This window comes from Falco naumanni, chromosome 7 (genome assembly GCF_017639655.2).
Source record: "Falco naumanni isolate bFalNau1 chromosome 7, bFalNau1.pat, whole genome shotgun sequence".
Classification (NCBI taxonomy): Eukaryota; Metazoa; Chordata; class Aves; order Falconiformes; family Falconidae; genus Falco; species Falco naumanni.
Window position 1 is genome coordinate 48,909,963 of NC_054060.1, and position 22,465 is coordinate 48,932,427.

A 22,465-nucleotide genomic window follows, 5' to 3' on the forward strand; every position below is an offset into this window, starting at 1 on the left:
TGGTTTTCCCTTATTGTCTTTCTCATATATTTCAGTTTTGCTTATGCTATACTTCCGTGAGCCAAAATGCAATTATAATTTTCTAGAAATTTTCTGGAGAAAATGTAAAGACATTTGAATGTTGGCAACTCTTGGAAGAGTTTTTTGTCATACAAGTCAAACACCTTGTCTGTTCCATGGGGAAAATAAAGTGAGAAAAGAAGAGGCAGGGGGAGAAAAACTGTAGGGTTTTATTTAAATCTAAAATGACCAATATGGAGAACTTTTAAAACATTTGATTTTATTCCTACACAGGATAAAACTGAATTTCTAAAAGTTTAATGCTTTCATAAAGTAGAAGAATGGTTACCTGAATGATTTTAAATTTGATAGCTATGTATAGAATGGGACTTTAAAAATCCAAAATATTTTTCCTAATATAAAAAACGTTCTCTTTAAACTTAGAGGTGGATCCCCTTCTCCATTTTAAATAAGTTTTTTAACTTGGTTCAAAGACAGTATAACATCTTAAATCAAAATGCATACTTCCAGTCCCAAGTTTTTGCAGTGCTGGTTATACTGCTTGAACTTTTACACAATTATGTTTCTGGCCCACGCCGTTACCATATGGGTACCCCAAACCTACAATTATCAGCAGCCTACAGATATAGTGATTTCATTTGGGACTACTACTTCTTTATCACTACAAAAAAGATATTACAGATCTTCACTTCTCTGAATTCTTCCAGACTCTAACACAGAAAACAAAGCACTCTCTCTAATCAGCTGTAAAGTTATTTTTCTTTAACACACATTGCAACTAATTTCTAGCCAGCATTTCTGATCTCATTTCCTAATAGCATGTTTTTTCCCTCTGTTAAGCTCAGCCAGCAAGTAGTTCATGAATCTTCCAGATGTTTTGAATATTTTTATTAACAAGAAACTTACCGAGTGGTGAGTTATTTTGTGCTATCTCACCACACAGGACAGAACACAAATTCAGCAGCTAAGAGCCCTGATCTAGCCTCCAAGAAAGCTGACCAAAAGGAAGATACGCACTTGTCTACCCCACATCTCAGCAGGTGGGGTTTTTTTAAGATGTTTTATATCATCCTTGAGAAATGCCATAGTTTTTCCACCACAAAGCCCCTTAGAAAGGCACTCAGACATTTATTAAAATTCTTGTGCTTAGAGAACTGCTACATTTGCCCTTCCCCTCCCCTGAGCACTGAGAAACAGCAGGATTCAGTCCAGTCCCCTGCTGTTCTGGCTCTGGGGAGTTGCTTGCAAGTGGCAGGGTGGGATCCTTAAAAGCTCTGTACATTTCATTTTGATGACAAACTAGATATTTTTCTTTTTGACAGTTATTTTTTGGGTTCCATCAGTGGACTGATTTGTTTTTCCATGGACACTTGGACAACAGATCAGTCATTAGCGTGATGTAAGGCAACAGCTTAAACATTGCTGTAGAGAAAAAGCAAGTGAAAAAAAGTAGTAAAATACATCAAGCCATTCATTTGTTCAGAGAAAGCCGTTAACTATAGTCTGCCAATACATTCATGAATCTTTTCCATCACATTACAGCTATGTGAGGCAACATTACAAATGAATGAACCCTTCAATAAATAACCTCTTTCATGATGATGGTAGTGTCCTAGTAATTCCCTTGTACTGTGTTTTTAAAAAGGACCAAGAGAAGATAAATGAAAAAAGGAAGAGTTTTGGGAATATGGCCTTATAAGCCTTTGCCAGGGCAGTGAGAATGCAAACATTCAAGCCAGACATTCACCTTGAAAATTATTTTTTACAGGTTTTATGTGCTCAAAACAGAAAGGTAGCAAACATTTTTTCATAGTGCGTAAAGTCTGCACATAAAATTAAGGAGGCAGCTTGGATTACTTAAGTGAGTAGGGCAGAAAAAGTCAAGAAATAAGTTTGTTGTAGTAGGAAATCATTATTAAAATCAGACTTATCTTCCCAATAAGATTCTATCAAATACATGTTTTGCATTTATGTTACTGTACCTATGTCAAAATACTGTAACTCAGGCAATTTTGATAGAGTTGATTTTACTGAGTTTATATAAAATTCTGAAGAAAAATAAAAAGTAGGCCAAAGTCTACCTGAAAATGTATGAATTATCATTAATTAACAATAGAAGTATCTTTAAAGTGTCTGCTGTACAATGCCATAAAAATATAGGTACATAATCTTGCTTACATGCAAAGAACATCCACAGAGCACTGGCAACAATCAGCTCTGGGATGGTTCCACTGACTTCCAAGAAAGTGCACAAAATCATATTTTGATTAGTGTGAATGGGAAGTAGCATTTGGAAAAAACCTTAACATTAGGATGATTATTTTTGTGGAAATTTTATTTGGGAATAAGGAAAAGTCCCTTCATTTCCTGTACTATTAGCATGTGACCACACACACACAAAAAGAAAGGCTATAGCTGGTGTAATAAGTAAACAGGGTTACTGTTAACTGCACTAACTCTATCAGAAGAATAGCCCTTTAAAAAAAAAGTTGTTCACAAATGAAATGTCAGTTACAGCCCAGTAACATAACTATAATTAATCACTGGCAAGATACCAGCAGCAAATACACCTAGAAGACAAGGTTTTGCAGAGAATTACCTTTCTTTCGATACATATTCAACTAATGTAGAGGGAATATACACGAGGGAAAAGCTGCAGACAGTTCAGTGTTACACAGCTGTCATTTGTGCCCAGCAAATAAGAACGACAAAATGCTGTTATGTATGTATTAGCATGAGGAGAAAGTTTACCCTCGTTCACTTTAACAGTTGTGTTATCACATACAGATAACAGGACATAAGAAAAGGTTATTTCCAAATCACTGTTTTCAGTCTTTTAGAAAATGTCCTCTGCTCTGCACAGGAAGAGATTCCCTTTAACAACATCTTAAAAGCAGGTTATAAACAATAATAAAAATGAAAAAGGAAACTATAACATGAAAATAATTTACACATATTTTGGGGGTAATCACCATTGTCCAAAATTATAACTGACTGATGGATAAATTAAAATGCTCCTAATTCATTGTTCTTACTAGTAGGAAGAGGGGTCTGCAATTGGTTAAGATGATCTTCAATGTCTGGAAAAACTCCAGGTACCCAACTGAGATGGGAACTATCTGTGGTGTTTGCTTGTTCACTTTCACTTCCAGGAGGAGTGCCAGGTGACTGTGGCTCCTTGGTTGCTTTCGCTCGGTTAACATCATCCACGGACTCTGTGACTGCCATGACGACAGCAGGATCAGCTTTAAAAGTGAGTGCTCACAAAACCACCACCCACATTATTCCGCTCTTTCCTGTACCACAGCGAGCCAAAAAGCATGTCCATCTTCCTCATTCAAAGCACAGAAGAAGAGAAGACACGAAGGCCTCCTCTTCTTTTTCCACGCTGTCACTGGCTTCTAAGAGACCCTTAGGTACCACATATGTGCTCACCATGTTGGAGGGAGACAGTGGCTACATATACAGATCCCAGTGACAGATGGAGAAGGAAGACCTTCAGAAGAAGAGACCACAACAGCAACAACCTGACACTGTAACTCAGGAGTGAGCAGCCATACTGCAGCCAGATCTGTGGTGGCCTTGCCTAGCAATCCACTGGTGAGGAGGAGTAAGGGATTGAAGGCAGAATTTATGTTACGTAGTCCCTCTGTGACTGTCCTGCCTTCACCACCAGGACAGTACTCTCCAGTGAGGGTGCTGCTGCTGAGTCACAGGAGCAAGCCATCTGATTAACCCACTAGAGCACCTCCACCACACCAATCACAGTGCCAAAGCATATCAAGCCTGGTCCCACTGATGCGCAAGAAAAGAAGATGGGGCTGGGGATTCAGAATCACCAAAGTGTGTGTCTTGCAGAACAGTCAGGAGGCCACCCGGAAACATGCTTCAGCCAAGGACAGAAACCACCAAGTGCAGTTTAGCAAGGAGTCCCTTATGCCTTGTCCAGAAGGTAGTTCTATCAACAGCACAGATCCCACCACAGATTTTTGCCCTGGAAGTCCACACTGACAATGTAGACTCCCAGGATAAGAAAGATGGGGAAAGAAGTCAGTTGCAGAAGAAATGATCCCTCATTTCACACTGGGCATGAGAAATGAGTATGATCCATTATTCTTACTGGTAGCCGTCAGAGAGGAGTCGTCGCCAGGTTTCCTCGTACTAGCTGTGGTACTGTAGAGGACCTCATTGCCAGGGGCGTCTGTGGGATGCGTGGAGCCTTCAGTGCCCTGCCCTGGCTCCGTATCTGAAGACAGAGGTGGCTGAGTTGGGTCTTCGTGGTGGGCACCATCAGGAGAGGCAATGGCTGTTACCACGATGTGAGGTGCCCACGCTTCCTGGGTTATATCTTGTGGTTTCAGAACATCAGTGGAGGCTGTGACTGTTGTGATGATGACTAAGTTAACTTCAAAGATGTTTAAGAAAACCCCACCTTATGTATTTTTGTGGCTTTATGTTATTTAGCAAGCTCTACCCTTTTCTTTTTAGCCTATATAGAATATACAGTGAGAAAAGAAAAACACAAGCAAACAAGATCTTGCATATATGTTACATTATTTTTGATTTGTCTTTTCCTGCAATAATACTCTATTGATCACTTTAATAGTTACTTATTAAAGTCCTAAATTTCAGCGTGGATTAAAGCATGTAAAGGCTTTCCAAAGAATAAGTAGCAGCCACTAAGACCTGACTATTTGAGATTGACAATACCGTCATGTTAAAAAAATGTCTTTTTAAGGTTTTTTAGGTATCTCTCTTTTTCCATGAGATGATCACAATAATGTGTTTCGGTCTCCCAAGAGAAGAATTTAAAATTAATTCAGTTGAAAAATTAAGGAATTAAATTATTTAATGAACATCCTTTACAAATCATTCTGGCAGTGCTAATACTGCAACTGATGCAGAAGAGTAAGGATTTCACAGAAGCAAGAAATAAGCATAGCTTAACTAAATGTACTTTCAGAATTTCCAAGTGCTTCAAAATATTAACTGAATAATAAAGGTTGATATTCATTCAAAATTTCACCACTGAAAGTTAACATCACTAAGTAAAATAAGAAAACAAAAAATGCATTTGCAAACAACATTAACCTAAAGTCTTAGTTTTGAAAATGTCTAGTAATCACTATTTAGAAGGGAGAAAAAAAAACATTTTTATCAGAAAAAAACCGAGTACAAATACTCCTGTCATTACATAGGAATAAGATTAGAATGACGTGGTTGAAAACATTTGTATAAATTGTAAAATCATGATTAGGTTTTCATATTTGCAATTGATCTACCAAACCACATAAAGCTTAACAGGCTGACACAGGTTCTCTTCCATATTTAGAAAACAGGAGTAAGGAGTAGAGGAAAAACCTGTATTTTAATCCACACAATTTTTGGGTTTCATAGCTCTTCAGCAAATCCTAAGTGTTGCAGACGAAATAGTCCTGATGAAAATGGATTTTGAAGATGAAAAGAGACAGCATAAATGCTAATTTTTCCTTAGATTTTTTTCTTTAGAAAATGCAAGAAAGATCTTAAAAATTCCAAAGTACTACAATGTCATAAAAATCCATTACTAAACAATAAAAATATTAGAGTAGGAAAAAAATATTTTGATTAGGGATAATTTTAGTTGGATAACATACAGACCTTAGGAACTGAGGTTAGAACTTTGCATTACTACATGAACAGATTGCAGTAAGTTATTTAGAAGTTTACAGTATTAAGAGAATCTGTGGCAACGCCAAGACCAGGAATGATCAGACATGAAAAAATGTTTTTAAGTCTATGATTCATTTACACTACCCGCTAACCTCACAAAACAATTGCTTTCTCAATATCACCTTCTATGAAAAACAAACCTGAGAAAAGTTGGGGGGCATAAGAAACAGGGGACCCAGGGGAAAAAGCATCCTTAAGAGGTAGCAATTCTTGTTGGAACGTTCACATGCAACAAAATCATGAAAACATTTCACTGCAAGTTCGCAACAAGTATGTAGACTCCCAGGATAAGAAAGATAGGGAAAAGAGTCAATTTCAGAAGAAATGATCCCTCATTTCACACTGGGCATGAGAAATGAGTATGATCCATTATTCTTACTGGTAGCCGTCAGAGAGGAGTCGTCGCCAGGTTTCCTCGTGCTAGCTGTGGTACTGTAGAGGACCTCATTGTCAGGGGCATCTGTGGGATGCGTGGAGCCTTCAGTGCCCTGCCCTGGCTCCGTATCTGAAGGCAGAGGTGGCTGAGTTGGGTCTTCGTGGTGGGCACCATCAGGAAAGGCAACGGCTGTGTACCATGATGGTTTAATCAGCTGTAAATTCCTTGTGTGTGCTGCTGTGCCCCTCCCATTCCCACCACCTTCAAGTCTCCTGTTCACTTTAAACCACTGCTACCCTTTTCTCACCATGAAAGGGGATGAGAAGGGGGACCTCCTGTCTTCCTGTACATCATCTCTGCTCTCTCAATGATCAGACATTTTCATTTGCTATTCTCATTGACTCTTTTACTTAATCCAAAAGATTCCCAGAGACAGTGGACACAGGGAAAGGACATAGAGACAGAAGTCAGGAAAATTCCAGCATCCTGCATCCCAGGCTGACCACAGATCCTTATCTTCAGGAACACTGTCAAGTGCTGCTACACTGTGTTTTATGTTACAGATATCAGTACTGACAGTAAATAAACCTTTCTGAAGGCATTGCATCTCCTTTATTGCTCAAGACTGAGTGGTGACAAGTTACAGAAAAGAGCTTATAGCTCTTTTTAATTGTTCTGTTCATGGTAGTCACAAGACTAGATTTTCTCTCAGAATCAGCTTCAGATTTTGGCATTACTGAAGGATTTTACCTGTTAGAATTACTTTGTGATGTGGTGTGCAATGAACCCACCACCCACACTGTTTTCTTCCTAATATGCAGAGTAGACTTTAAGTTTTTTTAATTCTAATTGGATCATAAAGAAGAAAAGAAAACGGTCTTTTTATTTATTTTCATTGTCATCAGCTTTCCAGCTTCATTACCTAAGCTGTCCTGCTTTTTCAGAATATCTTGTTAATGCTGTATAATGGCAGGAGCAGTGAGACAGAAGAGATACAATCAGAGCAACCATAAAAGGAATGTAACTAGTTTTCACAAAATCAAAAACAGGTTCTGAGCATTGTCTGTTTAAGAAAGGGTTAAAGTTACCTTTCCTCTTATTTCAGGAATAAGTCATGTGTTTCGCATATCATGCTTTTAGAACATTATTTTGATGGTATGAATGTTACATGTTATACGAGACTGCATCATGATGTTGTGTCATGCCAGTTTTGTAAATTCCTTTTTCTTATCATTCTACAAATCAGAGGGACAAATGCTTCGATAAAGTCTATGAAAAGAACACTCTTTCCCCAGATGAATATTCAGAAATCAAAAGCATTAGCCTGTTGATGTGCAAATATACAGAAATCTGAACTCAACTTTATGGTAAAGACTGCTTGACACCACCAAATAACAGAACTTATGTAATAAGCCAGGTGCAAGTCCACATTCATGCTTCACTAAGCATCAGAAAGCACTAAGAGTGGTGTTGGTAAGTGAAAAATTAGTGTTTTCAACAGAACTAAAATTGAGACCTTCTGTCTCACCACCACCCAGTGAGAGCACAGAGAAAACTAATCACCCTATCATTTTTATCATTGCCTTAAAGAGATCAGTAAGTTACTCCTCTGTACAAGTTCATGCAATATCTTTCCAAGACAGGCCATCTGAGAGACAGAAGTGAAGAAATACACATAATTGACATTATTATTACTAGTACCTGCAGTGGAAGACTCTTTTTCATGATTATTCTCTCTGGAAGGAATAATTCTATCCATTATAGCAGGTTGTGTAGTATAATCCTCTCCCTGGTCCCAGCCTGGATACACCAATGGCTCTTGCACTGAGTTGTTCTGTTTGGCCCCATGGCTGGAGACCATAGCTGTTATAATGATGGTGAAGCAATTATGAACTCAGTACATAAAGATCCATTTCTCATATTATTCTGCTCTTTGGTTCTTGTCTCTATGACAAGCCTTGCTCACGTGTCTACTACATTTAATGGTAAAGAGAACTAAAGCAGATTTGCTTCTCATTCTGGTTTATGTTTAGAAAAGCTGCCTACCGTCACCAATAGGACTGACTCCTTCCTCAAACTGAATATGAGCTTTTCAGAATCAAGATCTCTCATTTTTTTCAGAATTACTTCCCCAAATCATGCTATTGTCTTTGTACTGGTTGAATATCAAACCAGTATCCACAGAATTAAGAAGAGCAAAGGCAGAAATAGCTGCAAGAATATGACCCATCAGTAAGATTTTAATCACAGAATTTGAGTGTATTGACTATATCCATTTTTTCCCCCTCAAAATTTCACTGCTTTATTAGTTGCAGCATGTCCAGGAAAATAGACAAGGAAGCGTGACATTCACATGCTGTAGATTTGTGAATGGTGCACACAACAAATAAGACAGCTTTCAGCTGGAGAATATTTGATATTGCGGTTATTTAGAAAAATATTATGTTGTCCATATCAACCAGTCTGTAGTTTTTATTAGACAATCACAGCAAAAGAGAACCTGAATCTTATTTATATAGTTATGCCACTCCTTAATGCCCCCAACCCAATCAAAAACCACAAGAAAGTCACCACAGCATGTTAAAATTTTAATTGCAACTAGGCCAAATTATATTGCTATAGTTGTATTGTATAGTATAGTATTTATACATATATCAGTAATACATTTTATTACATCATCAGATTTTTAAAGGATGTTGATGAAACATCTGGGGTTGATAACTTAGAGGAATGTGGAATTAGGGTCTGCTGAAGCAGTGAGCTACACAAAACTTTTGCTAATAAGATTACTTTTAGTTGAATGAGTTGATCCACATTCTACAGCATCTCAAACCATGTTTATGATATGCTTGACTTCAGTGACCTGTATTTGGTAATCTGCAAGAGCAGATGACAACTGTGTTAAATTCAATATTGGCAGTGCTTAGTACAGCACATCAGTCATTAATCAGTAAACTTAATACACTCACAGGGACAGAAACTAACATATGTCAATTTTCAGTTACTAGCTTTATAGTATTTTATCTTTTATGTTTCAATTGCTTCAACCAATATGAGAGAAGTCTCTCTTGTTCTACTCTGTGCTTTGTTTTCTTTCCTTCATCACTAGTACATCTTCTCATAGTTCAAAAGTGGGGTGAGCAGATATTTTAGATAAAAACTTTTAGACATAATTGCATATTAAAAAAAAACTGGGGGAAAAAAAAGCAAACAAGACTAATAATGACTTGCACCAGGGGAGTGAACACAGCTCCCAAATATGTGAAAAATATAAAAGATGTTATTTTTCTATTTAAACATTCCCTTTTTCCTACAGATATAATCCTGGTATATAACTTGTTAAAACCTTGTGACTGCACGACACAGAACACAAAATATAGGAGTCAGTTACAGAATGAAATCTACTATAGGTCTTGACACACAATCCAAATAGGAGAGAGAACAAACCTCCAGAAACAGGACTGAATAATAGAATAATTAAAAGAAACCATAATATAACGTCAGAATTGCTCAGGTTTACTCACAGAATTTCTGTTACAGCCTTAGAATACTAAATTGTTAGCTTAAAAAATCCTAAAACTAAATCTTTAATAAACCCTGATAATTTACTAAAATGCCACCTGTAATATTACCTGTATGAGAAGATTCCTTTTCAATATCATTTTCACCTGCAACAGTAAATTCATGTTGTTCAGTACTCCAAGTGGTATTTGCAGGATTTTGTTCTTGACTGATCCATCCAGAATGAGCACTGTTCATTAATAGCGGATGTTGGGTTGGTCCTTGACGGTTTCCATTCTCACTTGTAACTAGTGCTGATAAGACGTTGATTGAATCAATAATGATCAAAATACCCAACACCAGTCATTTTATTCTCACCTTCATGCTCTACACAAGAGTGCTTAGCTTTTGTGTTTTGGCTTTTTCTTTTCATCATTGCATTTGATGTGAAATGAAAGATGAAAGAAAACTAAAGTCCTTTGGAAACGCTATCACACAAAAACGTCACCACGATCAGAAGAAGGTTTAAGTGTGCTGGAAAGTATCCCAATGACCAATGGCAGAGAAAAGCTATAGGAGAAGCAGGGGAGGAACACCTAGAAACAACAGCTTGGATCTCTAGTTCATGTTTATTAATACTAACTTAACTGTTGAGTCTGTGTAATCTGGGGTTTTGAAAGTGAAAAAGAGGAAGAACTTTCTCTTTTGAATCAATATCTCAATTACACATTTACAAGGCTTATTCCAAGGCAATTGCCATTTCTTCTGGGCCTGGTTGAATGAAATAACTATGTTCATATATTCAAAGTTGAAAGCATACTTGTTTTAAACTTAGAAATAACTAAAGCTCTTACTGGTAAAATAAATTCATTCTTCACTCTTTAATTTGCTGTTGTTTACATAGCAGAAGACGCAGCCAGAAATGACCTGATGTACCACCACCATAAGAAATTTTCTAATTAACATTAAAAGGCTTAGAAAAGATACATCAGAAATAAAAAGGAACACCTATAACACTAAGATGAACATTAGAGCTCACTGTGAAATATATTTGCCTTAGGTATCAAAAGTTTCCGTGAGTGAATATATTAAAGGTAAAGCAAAGGTCCTTAAGCAGAGCATGCAAAGAATGAACTAGACCTGCTACATATGCACTAAGTCACCAGCTAGAGAAACCTATGCTATTTCCCAAAAGCAGCCAAACTGGAGGAATATTCATCTTCACATTCAGGCAATGAAATGTTCATAAAGAGGGTATTCATGCAAATATTATTCCTTATTTTTGTAATTAAACCTAATAGATATAGATTATCTTGTTAAAAAAAAAAAGTTAAAATTAACTAATGTATAAATACAACTGATCTAACCATACTCAGAAATAAAAGAAAGTTATCACAAAAATTATTTCTGGGTGATTATGGCACCTGTTCTGATGCCCATTATATAAACTTTCACTGCTCAAAACAATCTCAGAACGAGAAAGACAGGTATCTATCTGTTGAAGGCAAATCATATAAATGCAAGAACTACCACAGGATGTAGAAAATGCTTGTTTTCACAGAGGAATAAAGAGGCTGGGCTCTAGTACAAATAATATAAAGGCACTGTACTGAACTGGGGCTAATGGTATGGGAAATACAACCAGCTGCACCATAACAGTGTTATACTTCACTGAATCACATCACAAATCTGAATATTATCTGAAACGCTTAAATGCTTTACCCCTGCCAGCAGAGCTAGGATACTGCTCCTCTTCATCTGTGTAGGCAGAGTTCCAATGATCTTGTGTGGAGATTTCCAGAGGTGTTTTGTATTGCGAGTCCACAGCTGTTAGGACAATGGAGGATTCAACACTGACCATGCTCTACATCTACTGCTATTACTCTACTGTTAGTGTATGCCATAAAGGTGATGGAAAAGGGAAATTCATGCATAGCTTAACTGTAGTCTCTCTACTCTTATCAAATCATTTTACATAAAACCAGTTGATCTTTTCCTTGCATCGGACAGATGTAAAGTTTCCCAAGAAGAATGAGGAAAACAAGCAATAGAAGAACAACGTATAGCAGAAATAGTGCAAAACCATTACAGCTGTTAAAGACTTTAAACGCAAGTTTGAAAAATAATGCTGGACTAAAGAATATGGTAGATGTCTGAATACATGTAAAGCATACTTGCTAAGTACTCAAGATGTATTCAGATTTATGTTAGAATATCCACCACTGAGCTCAAAAGCTATAGACAGCAAAAAACTGAAGCACCTTGACAGGCACCAGGAAGCCAATATTGCTAAAGAAAGTTATATTAAAATTGAAAAGATAAAATATAACTTCCACAAGAGTCTATGATCAGAAACTGTATACACTTTCACCCATGGAGCATGCAGACACCGCTAGGCCACTGAAGGTAGTTGGAATGCAATACACTGTGTGGAATAAGTCACCAATGTGGAGATGCAAAGATAAATAAACACCAGAAACAGCCAAAACTTAGGCAAAAGAGTAAAAAATCCCAAAGCAAGTGACTAATTTATTTTGTATTTTCTTCTAAAAATGAAGACCACCACTGAAAAAAACCCAAAAGTCCACTGTCTTCAGAAAAATAAAAATGCGGATAAACAGCAATTATTATAAACACTACTGTGTAAAGAAGTGCACAAAAGATGCATTAAGATGTGCTCAAGTTAAAATAAATGAAAGGGCAAAAAAGGAATTGATTATTATCTTTGTACAAATAAGATTGTTAAAGTATAGTCATTAATGGCAAAATCTATACTGAAAAAAACCCCAGGGCTGGGGGCATTCCCTGGTCATAAGGCCACACAGCACACTGCGTGCTTCAGTGATGCACAGCATTCACCTTTGATCCTCACATGTGGTGGTATTCAGGTTTTCAGACAAAATGATTTTAGGTATGGGTGGGTTTTGAAGTTAAAAAAGAGCTATCAGATGATTACTGTGGGACTGTTCATATCAGGAAAAAGGATATGTATTAGAATATCTGAGTTGTAGTATTGGATCGTGCCTGACCATCTGAGTCACAAAAAAAATGAGGTGATGTTAGAAGAGTGCATAGGAAGAGTGTGGAAGGCAGCAAATATGAAATTGTTTTGTTGATACTTCCTAATGAGAAAAGCATTTGGGGTTTGGCCTCCCAAATTGTGCCTGAAAATCTTATCCCACAGACAGGAAGTCTACTATAGTATAAATGTAGATTATAAATAACATGAATTGGAATTATTTTAATACTGGTTTCACAAAAAAGAAAATAATAAAAAGAAAAGTAAACATTTCTTTCTCGGAAAATCATGAGTGAATGCATGAATTAAAATAGGCATGAAACATGATAAAACAGATATTCATTCTATCGATATGGACCTCATATGATTTCTCCAATTGCAGAAGTGTCATTTTTGAAGGAACAGTTGATGAGAAGAACATCCAATTTTCACACAGTGTATGTGTGGCAAAGGAGGAGGAACATCAGGTAGGTCAGGAAAAAGAAGCAAGAAACCACCAAAAGAGACAGGAAGTTCCTTACTAGTACTTGGAGCATACTCGTTCTTGGTCACACTCCTGTCCCAGTCTGGAAACACTGTTGGGTAAATCATGTCCTCTGAAGAGTCTTCATCATCTGAACCATTGCCACTTGAGAAAACATCTGCTGTGATGATGTTAAATCTGCCATGAAGCCAGCACCGTGCTTCCCATAGTCTGTATCTCCTCCTGATTCTTCCACCCACAAGGGATGCCACCACTCTGCCATGGCCCTGCTGAACCTGCCCCAGTGTGGCTCTTAGCTACATTTCGGTGCCCTGTGCGTGCTTGCAGCACTAACCATGCTTCGTCCTCTTCTAGCAGAGTGAGCATAGTGTACTGGCTTGAAAATATTTTCTTCCTCTCCCCCACAAATCCTTCTCTTGGAATAGCCTACTTCTAAATTGCCTCCAACAGGAAAAAAAGAAAAGCCCAAGTATGTCCTTTATAAAATGACTCACATACTCATCACTTTCAGAAACACGGAATATCTCTGCAGTACATGAGCCATGTGGACAGCTGCTCTATCGCTACTAAAATTAGTCAGTGAGAGGTAGCCCAATACTTTGCTTTTCTCGCTTCTAACACATGGTAACAAAAAGCAGTGACATACACCACACATTCAACCCCCCTCCACTCAATGCTTCTGAAGCTTGCTGCCCCGGTGCCCTGGTTATTCCGCCCCTAACCAAAGAGCCCCCTTAGCATTACATCCTTTACCCTTGTTTGCTTGCGTGGGTTCTTGCGTCTTCTCTGCAGGGTTTAACCACCACCAGTGGTTTGAGATCAGATCCCACTGAGCTTGGGTGGTGGCTTTCTCCAGGTTTTCACGATGAGGTCCTGGAGCTGTCAGGACATGGTTCATTCAACCAAGATCTTGTTATTATTTCTTGAGAAGCACTTTTCCTCCAGCAAAGTCAAGTCCACTAGCACCGGCACCCTGAGCATGCTCAAGCCACTGAGATGGATGTGAGTGCAAGGCGAATGTATGAACCTGTGGTTTCATTACATTCCTCAAACATTTAACCAGATGCGAACACTAGTGGCAGTTCCTAGAAAGAGCATGGTCCCTTGAGAAGATTCATCAAAAAGCCCTATGGAGCTTTACTAGCCCTTCACATTCAACGAGGTTAATGAGTTCCTCACAGGCTTTGCCAGCAGGAGAGAGCAGATAACCTTAGACTCCAGAATGAGGAACATCCACCAAGATGATGTAAAATCACACACAAAAGGAGAAAGAAGTATTCATGATGTGTAAAAAGGACACCCAGAAATAAGCACACCCGTTAGTTTAGCCTTCTTTTCTACTGAGAACCCCATGAAGCCAATGCTGCCAAGGACCTGGGCTCAGGACTACAGCCATTCCACTCAAAAGACACATGCACTCCCTTTGGCCTGATGCTGTCAGCAAAATCCACACCAGAAACACTTTCCAGGTAGGTGTCAGCATAGCATGGAGAGAGAGGCATAGCTTTACTCCTGTCACATTACCACTGCACCATATTTTCTTCAAACATAGCATTTCAAATAGTAATGTTCCATAGATTTCTGACAGGCATTTAAGGATGGAAAGAGATTTTTGTTTAGAAAAATTACATAAATCTACAACCTTTTGGTCTAGTGTGTGAAGCAAGACAAATAAGTATTGGCATGAAAACGGAAACAATTGTGCCATATGTGTAGAGGCTGGAATCTCTTTCCAAAGAGGAATTATTCCTTGAGATACAACATGCCATGAGGGAAGCCCACAAATAAGATATAGAGGCAAGGTGTCAATTCTAGAAGCCATGGAAGATCGTGCTTCTAGGGATATGGGCCTCAGAAATCTAAATGAGTATTTCCCGTGGCACAGGAGGTGTGCTTGAAACAAGAGATGAACAGGAGAGCATCCAATTTTCACACAGTGTATGTGTGGCAAAGGAGGAGGAACATCAGGTAGGTCAGGAAAAAGAAGCAAGAAACCACCAAAAGAGACAGGAAGTTCCTTACTAGTACTTGGAGCATACTCGTTCTTGGTCACACTCCTGTCCCAGTCTGGAAACACTGTTGGGTAAATCATGTCCTCTGAAGAGTCTTCATCATCTGAACCATTGCCACTTGAGATCACATCTGCTGTGATGATGTTAAATCTGCCATGAATCCCTAAACCACAAGTCTTCTGCTGACCGCAGTTATGCTTTCCTGTCTCCCCTACATGCAGCCTTAGAATCACAGAGGTGAGTGTACAGCACCGTGCTTCCCATAGTCTGTATCTCCTCCTGGTTCTTCCACCCACAAGGGATGCACCACTCTGCCATGGCCCTGCTGAACCTGCCCCAGTGTGGCTCTTAGCTACATTTCGGTGCCCTGTGCGCGCTTGCAGCACTAACCATGCTTCGTCCTCTTCTAGCAGAGTGAGCATAGTGTACTGGCTTGAAAATATTTTCTTCCTCTCCCCCACAAATCCTTCTCTTGGAATAGCCTACTTCTAAATTGCCTCCAACAGGAAAAAAAGAAAAGCCCAAGTATGTCCTTTATAAAATGACTCACATACTCATCACTTTCAGAAACACGGAATATCTCTGCAGTACATGAGCCATGTGGACAGCTGCTCTATCGCTACTAAAATTAGTCAGTGAGAGGTAGCCCAATACTTTGCTTTTCTCGCTTCTAACACATGGTAACGAAAAGCAGTGACATACACCACACATTCAACCCCCCTCCACTCAATGCTTCTGAAGATTGCTGCCCCGGTGCCCTGGTTATTCCGCCCCTAACCAAAGAGCCCCCTTAGCATTACATCCTTTACCCTTGTTTGCTTGCGTGGGTTCTTGCGTCTTCTCTGCAGGGTTTAACCACCACCAGTGGTTTGAGATCAGATCCCACTGAGCTTGGGTGGTGGCTTTCTCCAGGTTTTCACGATGAGGTCCTGGAGCTGTCAGGACATGGTTCATTCAACCAAGATCTTGTTATTATTTCTTGAGAAGCACTTTTCCTCCAGCAAAGTCAAGTCCACTAGCACCGGCACCCTGAGCATGCTCAAGCCACTGAGATGGATGTGAGTGCAAGGCGAATGTATGAACCTGTGGTTTCATTACATTCCTCAACAGCAACAAGATCCAATGTTTTTAGTGTAAGTGAAGTTTGAAACATTCTACTAAAGTATAAGATTGCGGTACCAGCTCTGAAAGTCCACTGAAGTCAATGAATTCAGCATAGCATTTTCAGGCAGATCAAAATAGGTATTTTATGTGCAATATGCCCCAGTATTTTGCCAAAAAGCATTCAAAGCTAATAGAAGCGTGCACACCACAGAAACTGAAATCCCTCAAGCAAGCCATTTAATGGTTTAACCTTTCTCTCTATTAAGTAATCCATCAATAAACGAGAAGCAAAGTTTGCAAGAAGAGCTGCACTTCAAATCATACACATATTCACCAAAAGAAAGCAAAATAATTTACATGTTTCTCTGGAAATATTTTTATTCTGCCAGTTCCTCACAAGGAATATTTTTACCAGCACTTAGACCATCTCACTTCTATATCTTGAAGATGAAGAAAAGATATCATGTACTTTTTTTCATTCAGAAAAAAATCTTTTAAAATTCAGTTAGAAATATACCTTGAAGACTAATATCAAAGACACCAGTTTTGATCAATTTTTGTGCAATATATGAAAGCACTGGAAAATACAAGGCCTAGGAATCAAATTTCCAATAATCAAACAGGATGAACTGATGTTATTCAGCCTGCAGTAGTTACGTTTTGCTTATCTGTAAACTCCAAAGTGTACAAAGTGTATAGACTTCAACTCGGAAATGCACTTTGTCAAGGTTTAGCTATTTTGGAAGCAAAAGGTTTAGCTATTTTGGAAGCAAAAGGTTTAGCTATTTTGGAAGCAAAACCTAACACATTTTGCCTTCCTGAAAAGCTGTCCTTGACTAAATAAATACTGTCTCTTCTCACAGTCACTAGTTGCTCCCTAAAAATAGTATTATTAGTACTATTCTGACATTTGTGTCAGAAAATGGGAAACCTGGATGTTCAAAATCTGATCTCTGAGCAACAGATCATCAAAAGCCAGGTAGCCTCAGATTTGGAGCTTTAGGATGGAACTGTAAACAAAATGATAATGCCAAAAAAAATCAATTAACAAGAAAATAACTGAGTAACTAAGTAATTGCCATCTGACTTGCTGTAATCACAGCAAAATTCTCAGCTCCACCTGCTTTCCACGGCAAGCCTTAGGAGCTCATTTTTTAAGTGATGAGTATATTCATGGCTTCCCTCCACATAAAAAATATCAATGCAGATGCTTTCCTGTCATATCAGCTAAAGTATGGACAAAAGACTTTTTTAATTGATGAGATTTTTTTGCATGGAATGCCCCAAACAAAATAAAAGGAAATTCCACCAGAGCATTAAAATATCTATTTTATATGGATGAAAGAAAGCAGTCGCAGTCACTTTTCAGTAATTCGCTCTGATAACTTAGGGAAGTATTTCATTGATCAGCAACAGAATTTTATGACATCTGATCCATGGCACATCTACAGACGAACTATAACTTGTTAGTAACAAAATGAAAAAGTTGTTTCAGACAGGAGAAAACGTCAATGGCAAAGAGCTAGCACTGTATTAATCTGGACCATAAACTTGATGGAGAACATCATCAACAATGTCCAAAACCAAGGGAATAATGAAAGGGGATCATCTGAAGAACAAGGATTTGTGGCAGTTGTTCACTTCAAGCCCATACCAAAGAAATGTTTTGATCAAGCTAGACACCTTTTCACCAAACTTTTAGTTTACAAATAGTGTGTGGAATAGGTGGAAAGCTACTGGTTTTGTTTGAGACTTTCACACACTGTAGAATTAGATGGATGTATCTTTAGCCACCTATGTGAAGATATATGCCAAATAGTTTTCATTACTCATTTCTTAATTTTCTACTTTCCTGCCTGTGGGATTTTTCACTGGGAAATTAAATTGTGGCTAGGATATTCCAATGAGCTTGAACTGCCGCGCAATGTGAATAGCAGACATTGGGGTATGGCTTTATTGTCTTTTTCGGTTGTTCTCTGTGTAACTTTCTCCTATGCTACTGAATATTTGATGACTTCTCACAGAGATGCATAGCTTATTCTTCTGAAAGGAGTGCTAAATTCCTGATTTGTTTGTAATGCAGTAAAATTAAATGAAATGGGTCTGTCTGGCTTTAAAGTGATGTTTCTGAGTAATAGCTGAAGCTATCAGAAAAGCCCAGGTGCAGTACCTTCATAGTCTTTTTTTTCCCCAGAGAATCACTCTATCAATTCTAAACCAATAAGCAATCATGCCAATGCTATCAGTTGTGTGATACATATCTATCAGTATTGACATTTTTTATTACATAGCTCTATAGTTATTTTGATCTTTAAAATACTTAAATACCTCTAGTTTTCCCTCTGTAAAATAGTCATGCCCATGAGAGAGAACTGTTAGCAACAGAAATGGACATACATATTTAGGATTGATACATTTGATAATCAAGGAGTAAAAGGAAAACCGAAGGATTTCCTGTCTAGAAGCAATGCACAGGTTTTTGCAAAGGGTACAGAAACATCTGTACAAGGAAGAATTCAGCAACACATGTGTACAAAAGCAAATAAATAAGAAGGAAATATCACCACCAGAGTCAAGCAGAACCCCCCCCCCCACTGTTATCAGTGGGATTCATTCCATGCCCCCCTGTTCCTGCCACCCTGCCCTTACAGGCCACATTTTGTAGCAAAACTATCAGCAATCAACAAACAATTAAGCAAATTCCTCACCATTGAGGGCTTCCATGGTGGGGAAAAAAGGAGTCAGCAGGAAGAAACTTTCATTTCTACCAGTTCAGTCTTTACTATATCATATCTCTAGTGATGTACTCTGTACAATTAAAATGTTCTCGTTTTAAGTTCACTTTATTTTCTGGAGCAAATATCATTATCACTCTAAACTTAAGAAGCAGAGTGAATATATGTACAGTTACACATTAAAATGTGTAAGATGACTTTAAAAGTATTTTATTTGCTGTAGCTGTCGTGCACTGCATATTTGATAAAAACATCACAAGCAGGTTTTCCCACTCATTACAGTTATTTAAGGACAAAGCAGAGAAAATGGCTATTGCTCTTTTGAGCCCTCAAAGCCTGTGGAGGCCCCAGGTTATTCTTATGCATATTGCCATCAACAAAGTCAAAATTAGTTTTTGCAGTGTACAAGTAGCTTGGCACTTGCAACTGACACTTAAAGCACCACTTTGGTGAGTGAGGTCATGGTTTTGATGTGGATTACCCACATTCACAAACATAAATACATTAGAATCACAGACACTTCCATCACAAATTGACAAAAATGTCCTTTTCTACCTCAGAAATAAATTGACTTCAAGTGATAATTGAAAAGTTGTGCTAATTTGTGGTGCCTCATAGAGTAAATAGGCATGATAAAACAGCAGTAGGAAACACAGAACGGGCTTTCTGAACTCAAGTATAAGCATTGAAGTAAATAAATAGTAAATGTTGTTGCTCCCCTTGTCCCAGAGAGTCAAGTTTATTTCTGACTTAACCAGTCTGGAAAGTACTGTCTTTCAATGTCTTTCCAAAATTGGAGGTGATGTATACTTCACCACTTACCAGAATCTCCTGCTGGAAGAAGAAAGCAGTTTTAATGTGATCTATATTTCAAGTAGTTATTATAATGCATAAATCTTACTAGTACTTGCAGGATATTGTCCACCATCTTTTTCAGGGACATCATCAGCTGCTGTCACCAAAGAGATGTCAGGTGATACAGGAGAAACTTCATCATCTGTATGGTGATGGATGAATCATTACTATTTCATTAGCTGAGTTGTAACCCAGTACTCACAACTACTTCAACTACTCTATGCTACAGGCTTCATGCCTTCATTTATTGGTCCAAGAGAGAAGAAAGATACAGACTAGGTTCTTCATAAATTCAACCTTAATAGCCTTACTTTACTAACATAGTAAGGATATCACCAAAACTGATTATTTCATGAGGAGTATGTATTACAGTGACAATGAACATTCTGGTGATGATCCGTTCATGTGATACAATCTCTAACCGTACCTGTACACTATCTGGACAGGGATTCTAGAGCAATGAGTGAAGTTATTTGTATTCCCCTCTTTACTGAAATATATCCTGACATTTAGTCCAAAAATCTAAACTCTGCATGTAAGCAGAGTTGATAAAGAGTTGTCATGGTAAACAATTAAAGCACATGGCATACACCTTGGGAAATGGCTCTGATCCCAGTTCCTTAGGAAAAGAATGTTAGGATTTACCTTTCATCATGCTAACTATGTGGAAAAACAAGCATAACATGTCATGAGTATACTACCAGTGAGAAGTCATTTTGGAATCCTAATGCTTCTGCTCAATTATTTTTTTCTTCATTTCAGTATTTATTGAGGATAATTATGTAAACTGCTAGTAACCTGCAGTGGCAAGTTATTGGTGATCTGATAAAAAACTTGAGTCAGAGGTCACAAAGTAAACTTCACTGTACTTAGAGAACGAACTGTATTTATACAATTTATTATATTCAGACCTCTGATAATTTCAGCCACACAAGCAACATAAAAGATGAAATAAAATACATGCCACTTTCACAAGAAAGCAAGATACCGGCAAGGTACTCTGATTCGCTACTTTGCCACCCTGCAGAATGCTCTAGAAAGGAGTATGGCATTTGTATTTGGTAGGGCTTCATAAAAGTAGAACTTAGCTTTATCATCTAAAGGAAGAAGATATTAATAACATTTTAATTTGAATGTTTTGTATCTCTGTGCATTCTGTAATATGCTGTAGTAAGATGTCCTAAAAAAGCCCTTGTATGTGTAGAAAGAGAAATCACTTGTACTGTAACTCATTCATGTTCTTATTATCATCAATTCATCCTTTTAGAGAGCAGATAATATGTTACCCGTATCTCTATATACCCATACCCTCTGCTTCACTAACCTCTCTGTATTCACTGCTAGATATGTTTTTGAACCTTTAACGAATAAATATTTTCATAGAATCATAGAAAGATTTGGTTTGGAAGGGACCTTAAAGACCATCTAGTTCCACCCCCCTGCCATGGGCAGGGACACCTGCCACCAGACCAGGTTGTTCACAGCCCCGTCCAGCCTGGCCTTGAACACTTCCAGGGATGGGGCATCCACAGCTGCTCTGGGCAGCCTGTGCCAGTGTCTAGCCACCCTCACAGTAAAGAATTTCTTCCTAATATCTAAACTAAATATACCCTCTTTTAGTTTAAAACCATTACTTCTTGTCCAGTCACTACAGGCCCTACTGAAAAGTCTGTCCCCATCTTCCTTATAAGCCACTTATAAGCCCCCTTTAGGTACTGGAAGGTCTCCCAGGAGCTTTCTCTTCTCCAGGCTGACCAACCCAACTCTCTCATCCTGTCCTCATAGGGGAGGTGCTCCAGGCCTCTGATCACCCTCATGACCCTCCTCTGGACTCGCCCTAACAGGTCCATGTCCTTTTTTTGGTTGGGGGCACCTGGGTACTATAGGTGGGGTCTCATGAGAGCAGAGTAGAGGGGCAGAATTACCTCCTTTGACCTGCTGGTCATGCTTTTGATACAGCCCAGGATTCAGTTGGCTTTCTGGGCTGCAAGCGCACATTGTCAGGCCATGTTGATTTTAATTTTAATAAGAACAAGAGCAAATTTTTAGAACTGTCTGTTCTCAACATTCTGGGAAGGTTTATGTAGGAAACTATGCTGATGTGTGTCTGCTTTGTATTTCCATGCAATCAAAAAAATCCTTACAAATTCAGAATGCTTCTGTTTTCTTTCAAAGACACACATTTTCCTTTTACTTCTCCAGGATATAAATTAGAGACAGTGATTCTTATTCCCTCGTGACATCCTTTAACTAGTAATGTAATCCTTTTTTCCGGTATTTTAAAGGGGATATAGTGGCAACATACTGCCCTTACCAGAATCTTTTCTATGAATTTCTCTTTCCCCTGCTCCAGAAGAATGATCTGGCAGCTGTGAGACTGGAGTAACACTTCCATAATAAGAAGGGCTGGATCTCCTGATGGAGGTATCCATGGGAGTTGTGTCATGTGTTGATCCACTACCTATATTTTCATCATCAGCACCTGACGTTGAGGACTCTCCACTATGGCGCGTGCCATCTGCATTATAACGTGAGCCATCTGCGTTGTCAATGACTGTTGGAAAGAGGAGATTAAGCAGTTGATACTATCAAGGAGCTATATAGCTATATATCAGTAATGCTATACAGTTTATGTCCTATAACAAA

At 38.3% G+C, this 22,465-nt stretch overlaps 1 protein-coding gene across 7 annotated transcripts in view; it reads right to left on the reverse strand.

The window, feature by feature from the left end:
- The window catches only part of CD44 (CD44 molecule (Indian blood group)), a 59,143-nt gene that overhangs the window by 8,699 nt on the left and 27,979 nt on the right, over window positions 1-22,465 (reverse strand). The window contains exons 5-12 of one of the 7 annotated variants that reach the window (XM_040601462.1): window positions 22,134-22,373; window positions 19,866-19,961; window positions 11,333-11,437; window positions 9,742-9,924; window positions 7,811-7,972; window positions 6,113-6,298; window positions 4,142-4,402; window positions 3,057-3,242 (exon numbers count right to left, since the gene is read on the reverse strand). In XM_040601462.1, the coding sequence (XP_040457396.1) occupies window positions 3,057-3,242; window positions 4,142-4,402; window positions 6,113-6,298; window positions 7,811-7,972; window positions 9,742-9,924; window positions 11,333-11,437; window positions 19,866-19,961; window positions 22,134-22,373 (1,419 nt within the window). The remainder of the gene's footprint in view (window positions 1-3,056; window positions 3,243-4,141; window positions 4,403-6,112; window positions 6,299-7,810; window positions 7,973-9,741; window positions 9,925-11,332; window positions 11,438-19,865; window positions 19,962-22,133; window positions 22,374-22,465) is intronic. The other 6 variants (XM_040601464.1, XM_040601463.1, XM_040601465.1 and 3 more) reach the window with 6 other exon arrangements.